The 20,802-nt window shown below is 32.2% G+C and overlaps 1 protein-coding gene across 4 annotated transcripts; it reads left to right on the top strand.

The window, feature by feature from the left end:
- Positions 1-12,839: 12,839 nt before the first annotated feature.
- Positions 12,840-19,966, top strand: LOC140980429 (uncharacterized). 4 transcript variants are annotated; one of them, XM_073446237.1, is made up of 7 exons: positions 12,840-13,085; positions 13,158-13,229; positions 13,561-13,629; positions 14,096-14,164; positions 14,980-15,588; positions 16,078-16,149; positions 19,578-19,966. In XM_073446237.1, exons 1-7 carry the CDS (start codon positions 12,975-12,977, stop codon positions 19,809-19,811), a joined length of 1,236 nt encoding a protein of 411 aa, XP_073302338.1. In that variant the 5' UTR covers positions 12,840-12,974; the 3' UTR covers positions 19,812-19,966. The 4 variants fall into 4 exon arrangements, with proteins under 4 accessions (XP_073302338.1, XP_073302337.1, XP_073302340.1 ...); XM_073446236.1 differs by having other exon boundaries at positions 13,558-13,629; XM_073446239.1 differs by lacking the exon at positions 14,096-14,164.
- Positions 19,967-20,802: the final 836 nt, after the last annotated feature.

The raw sequence follows: 20,802 nt of genomic DNA, 5'->3' as shown, positions 1-20,802 counted from the left end.
AGATGTTTTTGTCTTTTCCATTTCTTGACTTGGATCTACCGCGCCATCGGTTGGAACTCCTTTCACCACTCCTGCCTCTTCCTCTGTTATCAAGATTTAGAGCAGATCTCGATGATGTTGCTTCACCCGAGTCTTTCCTGCGAACTTCTTCAGCTAGGATTTGATCTCTAACATCATTGAGTTGTAGTTTTCCTTTTCCAACAGAGTTGCTAACCGCTGCCCGCATCGGTTCCCAAGTTTCTGGTAAAGACGCCAGAAGAATAAGTGCACGAATCTCATCATCAAATTTGATGTCCACCGATGTCAGCTGGGAGACAATCGTGTTGAATTCATTTATTTGTTTTGCCACCGAAGCACCTTCTCCCATCTTCAAGTTGAATAACTTCTTCATGAGATGTACTTTGTTGTTTGCTGATGGCTTCTCGTACATGTCTGAGAGAATGGTCATCATCTCCTCCGTGGTTTTGGCCTCCGCCACGTTATGCGCCACGTTCTTTGTTAGGGTCAATCGTTTGACACCTAAAACCTGTCGGTCAAGGAGCTCCCAATCATCATCCTCCATCTTTTCCGGTTTCTTTCCTGATAGAGGTTGATGCAGCTCCTTACTGTACAGATATTCTCTTATCTGTAACCGCCAGAACGAAAAATCTGTACCGTCGAACTTGTTGATTCCCGGTCCCGATCCATCATCTCCGGCCATCACTTCTCTAGCCTTAGCAAAAAATCTAAAAAATCTTTTCTGATGTGGAAGATCAGACAAAGCTGCAACCACAGAGCATACTCAGAATTCTTAAGAATTTTCACAACAAGGCTCTGATACCAGTTGTTGGGGAATTACACCGAAGCGATGCCGACCAAGATGATAATAGTACCCCAAAACTTGCGAAATAAAATAACCAACAAAAACACAAAGATTTACGTGGTTCACCCAATACAGGCTACGTCCACGGAGCACTGCAACTTTTATATCTGGAAGAAATATTACAACAAGTGTATACACCAATACACTCAATATTTCTCACACTCCCAACCCGAGTATACCGAGAAAATAATTTCTCTAACTCACAAAAGAGAATTCCCGCACTTAAGAAAAAAATACACTCTTTTTTTTTATTCACTCTCTATTTATCAAAGCTAAAAAGCTTTTGATTTTGGGATACAATAACTGAAGAAATTGAGCTCTATTTATAACTGATTCCTTCTTTCAGTTTTTTAAAATTCTCCGATGTGGGATGAAGGTTTATATTATTTTATTTAATACGTGGGCCCCACTCTATTAAATAATCAAACCTAACACCACTGACTCGAATCACCGTGGTTCGGAATCGCGGCTAATGTGATTTTATTTTGAAGGAGCAGGGTTTTTTTGACCGGGTCAATAAAAAATATACGATCCATTTAAAATTTAATTAAATAAAAAGGATTTTGATTTTTTTTAAATCGAGAAAAGAGAGTTGAATATGTTAGTTAGATAAGATCATTAATTAACTCATTAATTAGTTAGTTAAATTTCACCTGGGTCGAGCTCTTTGTTCGGGTTGAGCTCGACCCACTCTTCGTACGCTAGACCCAGTGGGTCGAGGTGCTGGGTCGTGAAGACCTCGTCCCACTCTTTTGATTTTTTTTTATTTTAAGAGATAAGAACTCAATCTTCTAATTTTTTTTATTTTATTTTTAAAATAAAAAAAATAAGAGTGGGTCACTCTTCTACTTCTATTTTTTTACTTTATTTTTTAAAATTAAAATTTTTTAAAAAATATATAAAAAAAAATGGAAGAGTGGGTCTTCTACTTCTATTTTTTTTAAATAAATTTTTTGAAAAAAAATTAAAAAAAAAATGAAGAGTGGGTCGAGAATAGCTCGACCCACTCTTCTACTTCTATTTTTTTTAAATAAAAAAAATGAAGAGTGCTCGACCCACTCTTCTAATTTTTTTTATGTTTTTTAAATAAAAAAAATAAAAAGAGTGGGTCGAGTGATAATGTTAGAGGTTTGATTTAGGGTTTTGTTTACGGTTTAGGGTTTGGGTCGAGTGGGTAGGAAATATTTGATATTTTTGAGTTTTGATCATTTTATAATATATAATTCACTTTATATATGAATAGAATGTAAATATATATAAAAAATTTATTTGTGTAAACATTAGTTATATGTTATAATTTAAGTATGTTAGTTAAAAAATTCATAACAAGTAGAAGAATGTATCTCTTATTCTAACAATGTGGGTTGAATTTATACTCGACTAAAAATCTTAACAAATTTTATAATTCCACTAAAATTCATAACAAATTTTATAATAATAGAACTAAAAAAATTCATAACAAATTTCATTACATATTCACTTTAATGTAATGAATGTATATCAAAGCATATGAAATTAATGTTTATTGTATATAAACATTAACAAATTTTATAATTATACTAAAAATTTTAACAAATTTTATAATAATACGCTTCTCGACCCATCTATTACAATTATATATATAGCTTTATGGGTCGAGAAGCCAAAATTATGCTTCTTGACCCATCTCGACCCAAACGACCCACCAAAATTGGGTCGCGTGGGTCGAGTATAATCTCGATCGAATTTTATGACGAGTCATAACCCTCGACTCAGTTTTGATTGAAATTGTTATAATCCTTAACACATAAAATTAAATTACCAAATTGAGTGTGCTGCACCAAATATTATATCTCTTTCTCATTTAAAAATAATACAATCTTCTTACAGATTTCAACGTATTTTGATCCTAAAGTTAACTTGCATTCAAAAAATTGATTTCTTCTAAGTTTAGCGAGAAAGTAAATCTGTAAAAAAAAAACAAACAAACAAACAAAAAGATTATTAGTTGTATAAATTTAAAACAAAACAAAGGTTATTTATTATAAAAAGTTAAAATTAATGGGTTGTGTCACGACCAATAGATCGTGAAAGGGTCGTGAAATTTTCACGTCACGATCCCGGGTGGGTCGTGAAGTCACGACCCTGGGTCTTGTGCTTCACGACCCAACTTTGGGCAATGATGCACTTGTGTTTCACGACAATGAAGCACAAGACCCACGACCCATGGGTCGTGAAGATGGGTCGTGAAGCCAAGGGTCGTGTCACAACCAGGGTGAAGTTCTTCATCTTGGGTCGTGAACACTGACGAAACTCAATAAATTTGATATCTCAAAATAAATTTTTTTTCAATACATAGTTTTATTTTTGGATTTGTTGCAGAAGAATAATTTATATATTCGTGGTTAATTGTTAGCCAAAAAACGAGAGGATGGAAGGTTGAGAAGAAAAAGATTTTTTGTGAAGATAAGAAATGAAATGAGATCTAGGATTGAGTCCAGAAAGATGAAAAAATTGAGTCGAATAAGTTTTTTTATTTAATTAAATTATAGATTTTATTATATATGAAATTAAAACACTAATGAAAAAATTAGTTTTTAAACAAATGATAAAAAAGTAAATTACATTCACTCCATTTTTCTTAATAAACTCTTCCGTAACTCCCTTTTTCCTCATTTTCCCGTTTTTGAACCCCGCCCCTTCTTTATTATAAAATTAATATTCTATTATTTTATTATTAAAATTAAAAACCTAATGAAATTTTTATATGAAATAAATTAAAAATAATCATAATAATGTTAATAATAATAAATATTATTATAAAAAATCTGGATGAACAAAATTTCAATTTAAGAGAAATGCACTATAAAATTGATTTAATTCGAAAATGGTTTGATTGATACGGAATCCAGATTTTTAAGAAAATAATTTATTCGTTTTGATTTTAGTTAATTTTATAAAATATCGGTTGAACCGAATAAACCAAGTATCTAAATACAGTTGAATAGTTTTGTGTTAAGAGTTTTTAAATAAAATTAAAAATATATATTATTTTTAATGGAATGGTTTTTCATAAACTATAATTGCTAAATTTTTCATCAGAAACCCAAAAACTATACCCATTTTAAACCAATTGTTTTGGTCAATAAACAAATTAACCAAATTGTTTTAAATAAAACTAACAATAGTAATTGATAATATTCTAGAAAAATCGGTAGAGTTAGGGCTGAATTACAAAGCTAGGAGCCTTCGTCTCTTTACAGATGTTGCTCGAGATTAAATGATCAGTGTTCTAAAAAACGGTAGACAGATGACCACCCACCGTCTAGCATCTAGGAGCTTAGACAGCGTCTAGGCGGTTTTTCTTTTTTATTAAATACTTAATTTTTTATTTGTCTTTATATTTATCCAATAATTCATTATATTGGATTTAAACTCAAAATCAATGGCGTATCATCCATTTTATCCCATACAAATTGTCTGAAATTATGCCGAACAATATTTTTTTAAATTTTTTTTAATATAAATTACATTAGGCAACCACCTAGATGGATTTAAAAATCGAGACGGTGGATGACCGCCCAGCGTCTAGGAGATGATCCTAGACAACGTTTTTTAGAACACTGAAAAATGACAGAAGAAATATGCAGAGAGGAACTGAGCTCTAATGGCCGACATCTAAAATTTGGATTCCTACATGTTAAAGAATATTTTTGTTACCCCAGATTTTGATGATTGACAAAATAACAACTTCGAATTATTACAAGAAACATGTCTTTATATTATTTTTTATTTTAGATTTCTGATGGCTGATGTAATATCCAACCATTCAAGTCTAGTTGCTCCATTGCTTCATTCTTCACCGACATATCTTTCAATTTCTGACTGACTCGCATTAAAAAAAACTGTTATTATCCAACTGTTGGTCAGAATATGTGCAAAACAAAGTGGATATTTTACTTCTAACAATTCTGAAACTGTCAGTTATAGCATACGAAATAGTATCTCAGACAAATGTACAAAAAGTTTATTTAAAATGTCAAAAGTCAAAACAGTTTTTCAGAAGCTAGATGCTATTAGTTGCAAAAGTAAATAAACATTAAATAATAATGTGATGATATGAACTTAGACTGAAAGAGATAAGTCGATTTTGTCGGGAACTAGTACAATTGATCGTTAAAAAGCTTTATCTGACCGTTGGAAGCTTCCAATTATTTATAGAGATAGATTCAGCTTCAATAAGCACTATATATACAACTCTTGCACATCCTTTCATCTACATTATCAAGATTTCTGAGTATTCCTAAAGAAATATTTTCAAGTTTGCTCAACATATTACACGCTTATCAGAATCATATCAAATCATCAATTATCATCTTGTGCATCATCAACAACTCAAGTCGTCAAGTCTGACCATTAGATTTTGTGTTTGTTGTCTGGTAAACCGATGAATCTTAAGTATCTAAATTCTAGAAGTGTAAATTGATAACTAAGAATTTCAGTTATGTAATGATAAGTCTCAACTGAAGTAGGTTGTTACAAAACATTGTAAAACCAAAGTCTTTTAGTAGAAACCTTCATAAGTGAAAGAAAGGACAACATATGAGTTTTATCTTCGAACATCTATAAAAATATTTGTGTTAAATTACACATTTACATTCTTACAAATCTCATTTTAAGCTATTTATTGTTAAATTGTCAAATATAATATATTATTTATCTAGTCAGATCATTTTCACACTTACACTTTTAGTGGTTCAACATGTCTGCACGTTCAAAAATATTTTTTAACAGCCTGAAAAATTTTAAGAACGTTTCATTTTTGAACATTTCAAAAACGAACTATTGTAGTTCCTTTAATCGCAAAATATTTGAGAGGTGTTTATTCATCCCCTCTAAACACATTTTCGATCCCAACACTGCACACACTTAAACAACAACTTCGTGAATGGTAGGTAGAAGAGTTTTCTGGTTTGATCACTGCGACGCTCAAATCAAAGTATGGCTTAAAAAAAAAACTCACAATGCAAGTGCACACAAAATGCGATAATAACTAAATTAATAAATAAATACATAAAACTGAGTATTTATAAGAGAAAAATAACGATGATCTTGGTCGTAGAACCTGGATGCCTGGTATGATCCGACATACAATCATGCTTACATAAAATACTTCTTTAAATACCCATTAAATACTTCCTTAGATGACCATTAAATGCTTCATTAAATAATGTATTAAAAACTATATTTTATACTACAGTCTAAGATACTGATCCCATTACTAGGTTCATCATGTCAACTCGAGGCTTGAGCCCAATAGCGCACCACCTATTAAGCTCGTGATTGCAAATTAGGTCGACTCATACAAAGTCAGCCAATCATTCCCCCATCAATCGAACAAAACCCTTATTCTCAAGACAAAAACCCCTATTTGGATCTAATTCCCTCTTTTCGAGTATATACTAGCACCCTCAAGAACACCCGACATCTTAGCTCATGCTTGTGTTTATCGATCCTTCAAACTCGGGCTTGGGGCCTATAACCCCATCTCACACTACTTTAGTAGGTAACCACCTCGGTACACCATAACCTCGGCCATCTCTTGCCTTGATTCGCCTAAAGACCTCTAGGTATCGTTAGACATGTTGATAATTACTGAGGATGGCAACCCATGTTGTGTGCCGGCCCAACTTGATCTGTTACCATAGTTTCAGCCCGATATTACTAATTACTTGAATTCAGGCGTTGCGCACTCTCGGGTCCATCTCTCCAACTTACCTTCCTTGGATGATGATTACCCCGGACACCTCTTTAGCTGGTTCAAGGAACTCATGGGTCCTAGTGGGACCCGAAAACTATCCAAGACGTTACTGGTGATAAAATATAATGAAATTACAAAAATAAAAGAGAACAAAGTTTCGATTAAACCAAAATAACCAACATAATTGATTTAAATTGATCTATTCGATTTATTTCGGTTATTTTTATGAAATTTTAGTTAAATTGAATAGATCGTGTTCCTAAATAAAATTAAATGTTTTTATATTCAAATTTTTATTATTTTTTTTTTAAAAAAAATTTCTAATTTATATATAAAAATTAAATCTGATTTTTTTAAAAAAAATAAAACCTGCCTAATTTTTTTTTATCAAAAAACCAAACAAATTGAACTTAATTAAAATCTTTTGCATGTTAGTATCGAAATTAACCGAAATATTGAAAAAAAAATTATTTAAAAAATATTTATTTTTATTGAAAAGTTAATATAAAAAGATTAAATTTTATTTAGAAACTCGATCTATTTGGTTTCATTTATATTTTTTTCAAAAATAAATAAATAAGTAATAATAATAACAAAAACAACAACAACAAAACAACAACAACAAAACAACAACATTTGAGTACTATTCTAAACCATCATAGGCACAATAAACTTTATATATATATATATTTTTTAAAAAATCATTTAATAATGAGAAATCCTAAATCTAATTAAAAGAGCAACAATTCTAAGAACCTACTGGTTCCTTGACGGGAAACCGCATGAATTGTTAATAACCTATCGCACCATTATGAAATCATTTGGATATTTTGTATTAATAATATGTTTTTCTTGTACGTCATTCTTTCTTTATCGAAAAAACCACGTAACCACTTGAAAACCGATCGCAACCACCCAAAACCGCAAATCTATTTTACATTTAAAAAACCTAAAATATGTATTTCAATCCAAATTTTATATATATATATCCACATGATCTTGAATGCGCATATATCAATCATTACAAAACAAATAATTGTATGCGAAATCAGAGACACATCGAGACAAAAAAAAACACTTCTGGTTTTAAATTTTAAATTATAACATCCGAAATTACGGGACAAAGCTCCAATTTTATGAAATTGCTAGGAAACTTCGTGTGACAGCAACTTTTAGGGCCACGACATTTATCTTATCGAGTTAATGATTCATCTAAGGTCATTCAATCAGTGCAACGGATGAGTCAAGAAACCAATTCGTATTTGTCTCTGTGTGTGTATGTTTGCTAAAGGGAAATATTGTGTAGATTTTAAAAAAATTTTTTATGATGTAGAAATTTGTAGAAACGTGTAAACTAAGTTAATCAGGTAAATTATATAGAGCAAATCATGTGTGATAAGTTTTTCTTAGAAGATGTTGGTAGAGGTAGTCGGACTCTTGACCACTATCCAAACACTTACCTAATTAACTAAAACGTACACCCCAAATTTGTAAGTTTAAAGTTTATTTTATATTGACGTTTTCAAAGGAGCAAATTTCCATATTTAATTAAAAAATATGTTACTCGGTCATGGTTTGGTTAGTCTTTGCTACATCATGAGTGTTTCACCCCATATTATAATATCATGTTGCTATCTCACATTTTTGTAGAAGTTAACATATATGTTTATGATCTCAGAGCTAACATTTTATCATATTATAGATAGATAAATACTCCAGTTATAGCATAGAATAATCTGTCCGTGTTATATTGTTCTTTTGTTTATATTATATTGACATATATAGACACATGGTACATTATAAAAAAAGGCTAAAATGAGGGAATCTTACTGATCTAAAAATGTTATTTGGAGGCTCCACATGCTCATCGTTGGCCAATTAGCGTAAAGGAAAGAAGACCATATCCATAAATTCAAGAGCAGTCTAATAAAATAACTTTTGACTTAATTTAGAAAATTATAAACCAAATCGATAGGTGGCTGTACGTAGCTCAAATTAGAAGTTTTATAAATTAAATTTAAATCTGAAAAATTATAAAAAGTTGTATTCAAACTCGAGTATTATTTATATTTCTTGTTCAATTTCACAACTATTTGCATATTAGGGACAATATATGCACACCATGTCCCTCTCTTATCATTATAACTTTGGAACGTAACCCAACAACATGCCTTTCACTGTAGTGGCGGTGCTAGCAAAGCTCGGAGGTGCCACGCCTCGGGGCCTGACACCGGCGATGGCAGCATTGATATTGCCTTCGGTCCTCAAATTCGCCTTCGGCTTTCGCCAAGTGCGAGAAGCTTTAATGAACACGCTCTATGGCATTAGATTATTCTTCTTTCAAATGGATCAGATAACACATAGTGAAGATCTCAACGGTGGAGGCAACCGGTGGCAGAGGGCCGTGCGGTTGGTGCATGAGAGGCTGAGCCATGCTAGGGATGCAGAATTCACGGCCGCCGTAGGGGAACGTTTCTATGATATATCGATGCTTTCACTTTGATATATATATGGCTCATTGATATTTGATTTTAAGGATAATTCTCGATATTTTTTAGTGTATGTGTCTTAATTTTTACCCGTATGTATGGGAGGATGTTTTTCTTTCTTTTCTTTCCTCTTTTTTTTTTTTTTTTTTTTTTTTTTTTTTNTTTTTGGAAGGAGCTATATCAGAGGATAGCAACTCCATTATTTCATGAATTGAACCTTTTTGAAGATCTTTATTGGATTGAGCAGATCTGATAATATTTTGGGTAAAATTTCATGTCGATTTATGCAATATTCATGTCGTATAATCGCATTGATAAGTTACACAAACTGAGTGTGTTATAAAAGTACACAAAAACTCTTATGATACATATAGAGATTCAAGCTCTCAATTTATGTGTTAAATCACATATAGAATTACACATTGTTTTCTCATAATCAATTTCAAGAAATCGATTAAACGCATTCAAAATCCGCAATGCAATACAGAATATATGTTGTTAATCAATCCAGAATTACGATCAAACTGGATATCAAAGAAACAAGAGATTTAAGTCACACAAGACACGAACATAAATCGGTCATTAATCGACCAACGTACACGAGGGGCTTCTCTTTTATTGACCAAAGATAATGGTTTACACAACAAGAAACTCACTAGCACTTTTACAAAATTCACTCTTTGATGTATTTTCCCGACTTACAGAATACAAACACTCTTGAACTCACTCTTGATGTGCTCCCATTTCTTCCACAGAGTTGATCAATTGAATCTCACGGCAAAAAAAAAAAAAAAAAAAAAAAAAANCAGGAACTGGGCTTCTAGCTTCTATATATATCGGATCATAACTCCTCAATTCAGTTATTCCAACTATTGCAACCGAAAGCAAGACTCCTCACCTTTTGTTCTGATTCCTCAACGATAAGTTTGGCAATTTTGTCAAATCAAAACCCTCAAGCACTGACCAACTTGATTTAGTTGACACACTAGACTCACAATACTATTTCATGGGTCAATTTTGTAACTCATGAAAAAATATTATTTTTTATGTCAAAAGTATTACTTTTCGTTGTAGGCATGAATCAGATTAACCGCCGTCTCATGAAGATATAGACTTGTTAGACCGTCTCACAAAAGACCACCTCAATTTATTTAAGTGGACGTTTATATCTCAGCTCAAGAGAGCTTGAGGCCAGAAATATATCTTAGAACATACTTAATAGAAGAGAATGAGGTGGGAATGAAATGAACGTTCTCATCTCATTCTCTATACTCATTATTAATATGACATCGGAATGAGAGAATGATCATTATCATATTCATAAGAATAATTATTCCATCTATTTTAGATGAGAATGATCATTCTCATTATTTTCTATATTTATAAAATATTTTTCTTAATTAATATAAATATATATCTTAATAATAATAATAATAATAATAATAATAATAATAATAATTAGTATTATATAGTTAAAATTATCTATATTTATTTGTAACTTGGAATGAAATTGAGATAATAAAATATTTATTTAAATTTTTGGAATTTAATGAAATATAAGAGTCTTTGGTTAGAACATAAGGTAAAAAGATGAACCAGGAAATGTTAAACACAAGGTTCGAGTAACCAAAAAATAATAAATTCATGTTGTAGCACTTCAGCCTGCTTAGTCGAGAAATGACGTTTAAGGCGTTCATGAGTTATTTTTATGAATTTATGTTTCAAAGGTATTTTGGTAAAATCCTCTGTTGTTTAATTTCTTTGATATATCTTTCATAAATCCTTTTATGTTTTGTAAAAGTTTCAAATAAGAATCTTATATATATTTATTATTAATGGAATTTAAATGTTTCCTTTTCTTAGCTCAGTTTGAGTTGAAGATGATATATAGGCTGAAAACTAATAATCTCCATGTGTGCGAAAGCCACTAAAGAAAAATTTGGTAAAACAACGTCACATATCAGATTCACTTTTATTAATTTTATTATTTAATAATAACAATGAACAACATTTTTAGTATCTTGAAATTTAATTAATAAATTATTTGAAAATTAAAAATAATTTCTTTTCATTCATGTTTTTTTTTTTTATAAATCATTTGAATGAAATAAACATATCATTAAATTCCATTCATATTCTCATTTCATTCCAATGTTGATTTCATTCATATCTCATTCCGTTCCAGTATATCAATAATGATCTTAGTGATCAAAGTAAGATAAATATAAATATATGAAAAGACGAAAATGGATTACATATATATAATCAAACATATATGCACATTTCAAACTACTAAAGTTTAATAAATCAAATTGGTAGAAAAAATGAATGACTATTGTATCTTATTGTATATGGACCATGGATTCACAATTAATCCTAGTTTTAATAGCTTAATTTTTATGCTCATTTAACCTTTAACACGAAGCTAGCAAGATGCGTCCTTGAGGATCGAGACCGGTGATTCGACGAAGGGTCGCGCCTTGATTATTTATAGAAATTTGAAAATAACGAATAAATTTGAAATTAAAAATATATAAATATGAAACGAGGAATTTCCAAAAACAATTTATGAACGAGTAAAAGATTAACTAGAACCCTTCTTATCTTTAGAAAAAAATAATGCATAATTAAATAAGTTTATTTCATTTTTTTGGAAAATATATTTTATTTGAAAGCTTAATTTATATGAAAAACATTTGTATACACCACATATTTCAAAGCAAGGAAATTATTTCATGCGTCTTAGCTTGTCTTTGTGTGTGTGTGTGTGTGTGTATATATATATATATATATATACACACATATTTATGTGCGTGTCTACGTAGATAATATATATGATATTGATATTTTGCTCACTCATCTTACTCTTGAGGAGACATTCATATATCAAATATAATGAATCATATCAAAATTATACATCCAATATATGAGTGTCATCTCAGTGGTGGACGTGACTATTTTGACACTTCTTGATCTTTTTATCAACCAACGATTTTCTAATTTTTTCCTATGCTTGGATATATACCTGGCTTACGGGACATAAACAGAACTTTTGTGGATTCTTCCCCAACTACAATAATAAACTCAAAAAACGAGTAAAAAAGATAATTAATAGTCCAAACATACAATTAAAAATAACATTAAAAACATCTCGCCCAAATTTTATCAAACAAAATCATTTCTCTAAAATATTTCATACAAACAGAAAAAATTGCATATTTGCAAGAAGAAGAAAAAAGGATTCACCAATTTCTCAATATTAGGCTAATGTTATTTATATTCGGATCATTAAAAATTTATGGGCTGAATTATTAAAATTTGGGCTTAGTTCTCCAATATTGAGAAATTACAACCCCGTATACTTTTCATTGTATATATAATCATTTAGATTACGTTTGGATGGAATGATTTGGATTTTAAAAGGTATTTGAGATGATTTGAAATAATTCTATGTTGATGTCGATTTGAAATCCATCACAATTATTCAAAAAATAACTATATAAAATTTAAAATTCATTGTTAAATAATTTAACCAAATAAAGCAATAAATTTATTATTATGAATTTAAAATAAATTATTGGATCTGGTTCGTAAACCGGGTTGAAAACGATTAATTAATTGAAGTGGCCCGTTTATCTATGGATAATGGGCTTGTCGGCAGGACGTTTGAAAAGGGTCCCACTTAGGGTGTCGGCAAGAAAGATCTTAAACTTCCCCCAACGACTTCGCAAAAAGTAAGGTATATTTCTATATGCGAAGAAGTGAGTAAAACATTTGTCAACCCCCACACCACCCGTTACACATCTGAGCATCTTCACCTTTTATCATCTTCTTCTGCAGAAGAAAGTCGAAACGAAGCGGGACAAATTCTTGGGAGGCTGCAATGGAGGGTTTGATAAAGGGTTTGATCAATGTTGCATTGGACCGCGTTGAAGGTGGTGGTGGGGATCAAAATGAAAGGGGCGAGGAGCGGTCGAGATCGACTTGGGCTGAGGTTTGGTCAACCTCTCGTTCTTGATTCTCGATCTTTGTATCTGATAAACATGTCTGTTTGAATGTTTCGCAGGTGGTCTCTGGGGATCAGCAACCCCATCAAAACCCCGGCTTTAGCGCTCATTCTGATGTTGGGCATACACAGGTGCCTTTTTACGTTCCCGATATACCTCTAAGACGTTATTCATTTATATCAGTTATAAACTAGTCTTTTACAGGCATTTAATGGATCGTATAATGTATATTGGGTTGTATATGATAGAAATTTCATCTCGGGTTTAGCATCTAGCACATAGTATTTTGGGGGCGGTTCGATTCAATAGAACGTGTCTATCGCTTTGCGTCTGGGCTCTATGATAGCTATGCAGTACACCTTGGGATTCTTGATCATCAGTTATGCCAGAATTCATGCCACGTTCAGTTTCCTTATTGGTTTTTTTCCCTTTTCTACGTGCTTTTGTGTGTTTTGGCAGCAGGAGGCTTATGGAAGAACCGGGGGGTCAGAACACTCGGGGGGATCACGAGCGAAGACGAGATATGGGCAGGTTAATTCTTGTTTTTTTCATTTTTTTCATCTTTTATCTGTCACATAGGAATGTTGCATAGAAGGTGTTCAGTAAAATTTTCTACCTTGGATTGATGATTCCGTAAAACGCACGTGTACCAATTATGTGGTCCCAGGCGTATGACAATGATATCGGGGATGCCAATTGGAATACTATTGGCGCAGGCAATCATGCTGGATTCGTACTTGGGAAGAAATATTGGGAGTAATATGAATGAGTTTATGATGGAAGAAAAAAAAATTTCTCGCAATTTGGGATTATAAATTTTGTAAAGCAAGCATAAAAGTGATGAATTGCAAGCATAGTGCATAGACATTATACTAATGAATTAAGTTTTTATTCAGAGGAAAAGGAATTCAGGAGAACTTATTCTCGTACCAATAGCAAAATTTGTATACCGTGGTTTTGGCTAAAATTTCAACTTTCATTGGTGGATGTTGTATAGGAGGGAGATGATCAAAGCAATGATGGTTGGGAGACAGTTCCCAAAAGATCTTCCAAATTACATCACCAGGTCAAATTAAACATCACGAGACATTCATTATTGCTTGATGTTTTTCCAAACTTTAATATCTAACTCATTTTGTTTTGATATTTTTGGTGATAGAACCCTTGAATTGTGTGCATGTACATGTACAAGAATGAGCTCGAGTGTTGGTTACCCTAATTATTTATCATGTATTTGTTGTTTATCGAGAAAAAAGTTTGCTCATCTGCTAATCAAAATTTTGGAATTTACAATAATTGAAAGTATGCAAAGTTCTTATGTATTTTTTAAAGTGTGAGCTAGATCATATCATGTAATATAAGAAGTAAATAGACTTTCATAAAACATGTATTTTTTCTTTCATATCCATGGGAATGAATATGTGGATGGTTTTCAATTAACTCTTTTTTTTCTTTGCCAAACAATCCGAATTCTCATCCTTAAGCATGATGTGGTTTGCAATTAGAGTTCTTGATCTTTATAATTCCTCATGTGTTGAATTTGTAAAGTGTGAAACTTTTTTTTTCACTTCCCAGTTTAATCGCCTGTCTCCACCCTTGGACCAAAGCCTTTGCTCTTTTTATTATGCACCGAGGAACATTTTATTAGTGTAATTGATATTACTGATTGTAGATTTGAATATATCCAAGAATCAGATTATGTATTAATGAAATTATAACATGACGATATTTTAAATTTCTTTCCACATCTACAATGTTATCTCATTACATTTATGAAAAGGCAATCCAAACTAAAAGAAGTCAATAAAGTTCTTGTTCTTCGGGCATAGTTTTGTAGAGGTGAATTTCAACGGTGAACTTTTTGTACTCCTTGTTGGATAGATACATAAGGATCAATGGAACAATTACAAACGTCCCCTCGATGAACAAGATTACTCTGGTGGGGTTGATTGTAGTGTTGATGTAGAACCGTCACAAGATGAGCTTGCTGACCTTTCAATGGCTCTTCAAAAACTTTGGGAACTTGACTCAAATCGTTTAGTACCTGGAAAGGATTATCAGATTGATTGTGGGGAAGGAAAGAAGGTTTACCAAAGTGGAGATATGACAGAAGGAAGCTTATTTTCCTGGCTGAGTGAAGAAACTTTCAAGAGGCCCACGTTTTCAAGATTCTGTTCTCTTCTTGATAATTATAATCCACACGAAGGGTACAAAGAAGACATAACACCTCAAGAGAAGCAAGAGCAGGCAGCCTTCATAGAAGAGATAAGTAGAACTGGGCCAATCAAATATCTTCACAAGTATCTATCGGCTAAAGGCGTTGCACCTGAGAATTATCAGGATTTCAAGAGAATGTTGACAAGTCTCTGGTTTGATCTTTATGGCCGGGGCGGTACATCTGGTTCTTCTTCTGCTTTTGAACATGTTTTTGTTGGAGAAATCAAGCAACGGGGAGAACAAGAAGTTTCGGGTTTTCATAACTGGATTCAGGTACTTTTTGAACTCCTTTGCTGTCATTAAAACTTTTACTGCGGATGGTGTGCCGTTTGAGCTTAATTGAATCAAATGGAAAGCAGAAGATTTTTAATTTGATTGTGATTCAAGTTGCTTCTGTAATTATGCAAATAGATAACATTTCCATCTGAATGTGCAAGGGCTGTTAACAATTTTGTCATGATTCGGAGGTTACAGTTATTTCAACATTTAGTATTTAAATTCTGTGGCGTGAAATATGCTATCCCAAACTATCCTGCCAATTCTATCCGTCTGAACTTGATTTCATAATTTGTCATTTATCCACAGCTAAAACATGTTTCTCTCTAAAAGTAAATGCGGCATATGTTCGCAAATTTGGAGGAACTTTTGTCAGTCAAGTTATGTTTGTGTTCTCATCTGATAATTGCCGGGGAACATCCTTTACAAATTTGCAAACTCTTTGGTTAGACAATAAGCAAATACTTGTGCCTTCCTTTTCTGCAGTTCTATTTAGAAGAAGCAAAGAGGAGGGTGGACTATCAAGGTTACATTTTTCCTCGAAGGCGTGGACAATTGGTAAGTTATTTGGCCTCCATTTAGCTAATTTATTTGTTAAGAATGCTATGGAAATGTGGAATGATCTTAAAATATACATTTTGGTGTTGTTGGCCAATTAAATTCGCATATTGTCTGAATGCAGTAGTGCCCAATGAATTATTGAAAATACAGTTCAATAGTAGACAAATTTGGATATGTGGTGGTTTGGTAATAGAATACTAATGTCAGGATTGGACTAGACGTTGAGTTCCTTGCATACTAAATCTAGCATATTCTCAGTTACCAGTATAATTGCGAAAATATTTAAGTTACTGGTTTGATACCAACATTCCGAGTGCATATTCTCCTAAAGCTGAACTCACTGAAGTATCATATATTTTACCCTCTGCTGATTTACTATAAATGATCAAAGAAATAGTTACTTTTTTCTTTTGAAATTTTTTTTACTTCAATTTTTTTTATATTTAGCTAAGGGGTTACGGTATAGAAATTAAAGAGTTTGTGACATCTCATGTATTTCAATTATGAGAAATAAAATTGTATCCGTTGGTTATAGTGGTTAAAGGATGCTGATCATGTGCTAGCTAATGTTTATGAAGCTCCCAATGTGTGATAGTGAGCACAACTTGCATGAGAAGGTCTATGGGCACCCATAATAGCTTTTCTCGTATGCTAGCGAAATATTGCCTTTTTTTATATATGATAGGATCGATTGTAGGATAGTCGTTGAGCTACAATAGCTTGATTCTTGAAATATTGAACACCGAGAACTTATATCGAGTTTGGTTTTCAAACCAAGGAAGACACTCAAAATAATATCTCATATTAAACATTTAAAAGATATGCAAGTTGAACGTGTAAAAACGTTTTTGGTTGAACTATTTTATCAAATACTTGATATGCAATATTTTGGGTATTTGAAAAACACATAAAATGCTTCAACGATATATCTTAAAAACAGTAGTAATAATTAAATACAATAAATAAATAGAGTAATAGACATGAATTTGTTTATGGATATTGAATTTGTTTATGGATGTTCGGATATTAACAACTTCTACGTCGTACAATTCTTTGTACGAACTCATTTCAACTTATGACTTATCTATTGCCTAATTGAAACTCCTAGCACATTTGATTGTAGGAATTAGGATGCAACCTCACAATCCGCATAACGTTTAACGTCTCTTATTCCAAGACTTTAAACACAATCTTTAATGTTTTTGTGTGAAGACTTATTCATCTAAACTTTGAAGCTCAACTTTCATGTATATGTGTGAGTGATTGTGTGTGAGGAATTTTACAGTATATGTATATATCAAATGTATCCTCACACTTGGGGTTGTTATCATTCTAATTAATCTCTTCATTTAGGTTGCCCATGTTTTGAATCTCCTACCAAAACTTGTATTTGATCTTCAATATGTTGTATTTATGGTCTTCAAGAATGATATAGACGTTAGATACAAGAATGTGACTGTCTGAAAATGTTGTGTATGGATTCTGACATTGCAACGGTGAAATTCGCGTTTTTTGCCATTTTCTGAACTAAGATGTTATCAGATCGAGCTGATCAAAATGTGCTTATCTGATGGTCTAATTTGGTATGTTATGAGCTTGATCTGAGCTGTTGCCAAGCTAGTACAAGTCGCGATGTTGGCTTTGCTTTGTTATAGTTCTTGGTTCGTCTATTTTTGAACAAAATGATAAACATGGAAGTTATAGTCATTTCTCTTACTTTCCATGGAATCAGGAATCACTCAATTCCAAGTTTGTATGAGAAAAATATGCTTGACAGATCGGTCTGTCAGCAATCCGGAACTTGTTCTTTATTCTGTGCAGAACCAGCAAATTCATCGTTGTTTATCAGATTTTTATGATCTGATTCAGACTTTGACTTATGAAGATAATTTCTAGATCGTTATTTTATCTTTGTAACACATTCTGAATTGACCTTTGTAATGCAAACTAAATCGTACCATTTGAATAATCAAGCTAAGAGATATGACCAACATACCAAAACTTGTCAGACTGAGCTGATGGTTGTTTCCGTTTCCGTCAGCTCGATCTTGCAACTAATAGTTCGCCTAGATAACGTTCGAACCAACTGATCTGTTGTGAAATATGACTTGTGTAAAATTGAGTTTTCTATTCAGTCGTTTTGGCGGCTTGTCATTTGCATCTCCGAACTTTGGGATATCAATGAAACATTGCATCTCGCTATATTTTCTGTTTGGTTGATTTCGAGTTTCAGTTTCCAACTTGAGATAGCAACTTAACACTTGAGTGTGTTAGAAAAACAATAAAAAGTTTTGTTTTCATTAAAATCAAGATTGCTTGTGTTTCTTAACCCAACAACATAAAAATTTGCGATTTATTGACTCGAATTAACTTGCTTCTATGTGCCTTCATGATTTTACTCACTAAAATTCTCAAATGCTTATTTTTTGCTTTTTATGGCTCAGCAATTAGTGTTGAAACTAAACAGTGTAGGGCTTTGCAATCGTAAAAGTAGCCGAACCTGCTCTCCAGTGTCTGGACAATGTTAAGATATGATGAAGAATGAAATATATTAGTTAATAAATCTTGATGGTACTAGTGGAGTGTGGAAAAATGGTATTCTGCAGTTGGAATAATATTATGAAAGGCTTGGAGCTGCGAGCTTGTTATTTGACATTGTTATTCTTCTCTGGACGATGGTTCAGCTCGGCTGACTACCGTACCGAACATCGGATATTACATTTGAAATAGACCCTTATATTTCAAAGGCCTGCTTTTAGCTCTAAAGTAGTTTACTTGTTTGTAGGATGCACAGAACCATTTAGTTGGATGAAAAAATTTTGTTTTTTCCAATTGAAACCATGAATCCTTAGATCCGATACATGAGAAGCTTCTCAAGAATTTGGCTCTAGTAAAACTAATAAGAGAACCTTTCGAACTCTTTAGTTATTGATTAGGAATTAATACCTTGTGTTTATGCATGGTTCTTTTGTCCTCCGAGTGCAGACTTTTTGTTGTATTATGTTCATTAAAATTTCCCTTACCATGAAAGATTTCATGTCCATTTAGCACCTTTGTTTTGTTTCTTATGTTCTTGTTCAGTAAAAGATGACTCTTTGAGGCATCTTTATATAAATTTTACGTGATTGATTGATCCTATCACCTATATATATTGTGAGTGCATGTGTCTTGTTCGCGCAATTAGTGGTTGACATTTTGTGGGGACTTTTACTTCACAAAGCTTGTGCTTTTGATGGTGCAAAGAACAGCACAACTACGATTGTCCATACTCATCACATGGGTCGCACGTTAGTACCAACAAACCATGTTTATGTTCTGACATTTGTTCATAGACGTCTCATTGTCTAGTGTTCCAGAAAAAAAGGATGCTCCTATATCAACCAATTTTTTTTGATTAGTTGTTATCTGAATCCTCCCTCTTGCAGCCCGACTCAGAGACGCAATTGCTTACCATCCAGTTCGAATGGAACGGTGTCCTAAAATCCGTGTCCAGCACTTTGGTAGGTGTGAGCCCTGAGTTTGAAGTGGCAATTTATACACTTTGCTTCTACTTGGGAGGAGAGGATAATCATGTTGAGCTCGGCCCGTACCCTGTAAATATCAAATGCTATCGTCTTGGCAACAGAATTGGATCTGCTTTTCCGATTGCTGACTGTTGAATAAATCCAATCTACATGTTGTGTTTGTATCTTTTACTGTCTGTTGCCAAATTCTTGAGCTGTCATATTATCATATATTATTGTTTTCTGATTTTGAGTCATCGACGGTGTGTGCATTATATATGGGTTTATTCTATAAAATTATTTGTTAGAAATTTGGTGTAATTAATTAATAGTATATTATTTATCCAAATTTTTTTTAAAAAAAAATGATAAAAACTATCCCAGGTTGATATGTCCACAATGCTTACATATTGGCCTTTTGACTCTGAGAGGCAGGCTGCCTAATCAATTCGGGTTTTTTGATTAAAAATTGGACGCATATTTCTTCTACAGATTAAACATATGTCGTTTTCACTTTAAAAACAGTAAAAATATATTACAATTGACTTTTGTTTTGACTTCAAATATGGTCATAGTCTCTTAGATCGAGGTTTTTCCTCTAACAATTGGTGTGTGTTCAAAATAATGGTATTGTTAGATAGAATTATAAAAAAAATATTTTTGGTAACGATTAATTCGTGACATTTTGGTTGTTATAAGGTGTAAAATAAAAACTTGCGTTGTTATCGTTAACTATAGTTTAGTTTAATAAAGCGACAAATTATCGATCTTACATCATCAGTTTATGTTTTACTACTTATGAATGTCAAATTAAAAATTATTATTAACATAACAAATTTATTGTTTAATCAATACGATTGTGTGACAAGTGAAGCACACGATTGTTTTTATTAAATTAGACTTTTGTTTAACTCTGTGTGTGTGTGTGTGTTTTTTTTTTTAATAACTGTGTGTATGTTATTTAATTAACGTTGCTATTTTTTTTTTTGGAGAATATTTAATGTTGTTATGTGGAAGATATTTTGTTGGAAACTTACAAAGGCCATTCATTGCATGGAAAAGACATATTTTGTTTGACCTGCTCGCGAAGTCACGATGGGGGAAAAGGCAAGTTGCAGGCATGTCACGTAATCGGGCGGTTGATATA

This window comes from Primulina huaijiensis, chromosome 7 (genome assembly GCF_012295235.1).
Source record: "Primulina huaijiensis isolate GDHJ02 chromosome 7, ASM1229523v2, whole genome shotgun sequence".
In the NCBI taxonomy this organism is placed as follows: domain Eukaryota; kingdom Viridiplantae; phylum Streptophyta; class Magnoliopsida; order Lamiales; family Gesneriaceae; genus Primulina; species Primulina huaijiensis.
The sequence above is the reverse complement of the archived record's forward strand: the minus strand, read 5'-3'. Positions and strand labels throughout refer to the sequence as shown.

Coding starts and splice junctions, on each gene's coding strand:
- LOC140980429 (XM_073446236.1), top strand. CDS start 12,975: ATGGAGGGTTTGATAAAGGGTTTGATCAATGTTGCATTGGACCGCGTT. Junction 13,086..13,157: donor CGAGATCGACTTGGGCTGAG/GTTTGGTCAACC, acceptor AATGTTTCGCAG/GTGGTCTCTGGGGATCAGCA. Junction 13,230..13,557: donor CTGATGTTGGGCATACACAG/GTGCCTTTTTAC, acceptor GTGTTTTGGCAG/CAGGAGGCTTATGGAAGAAC.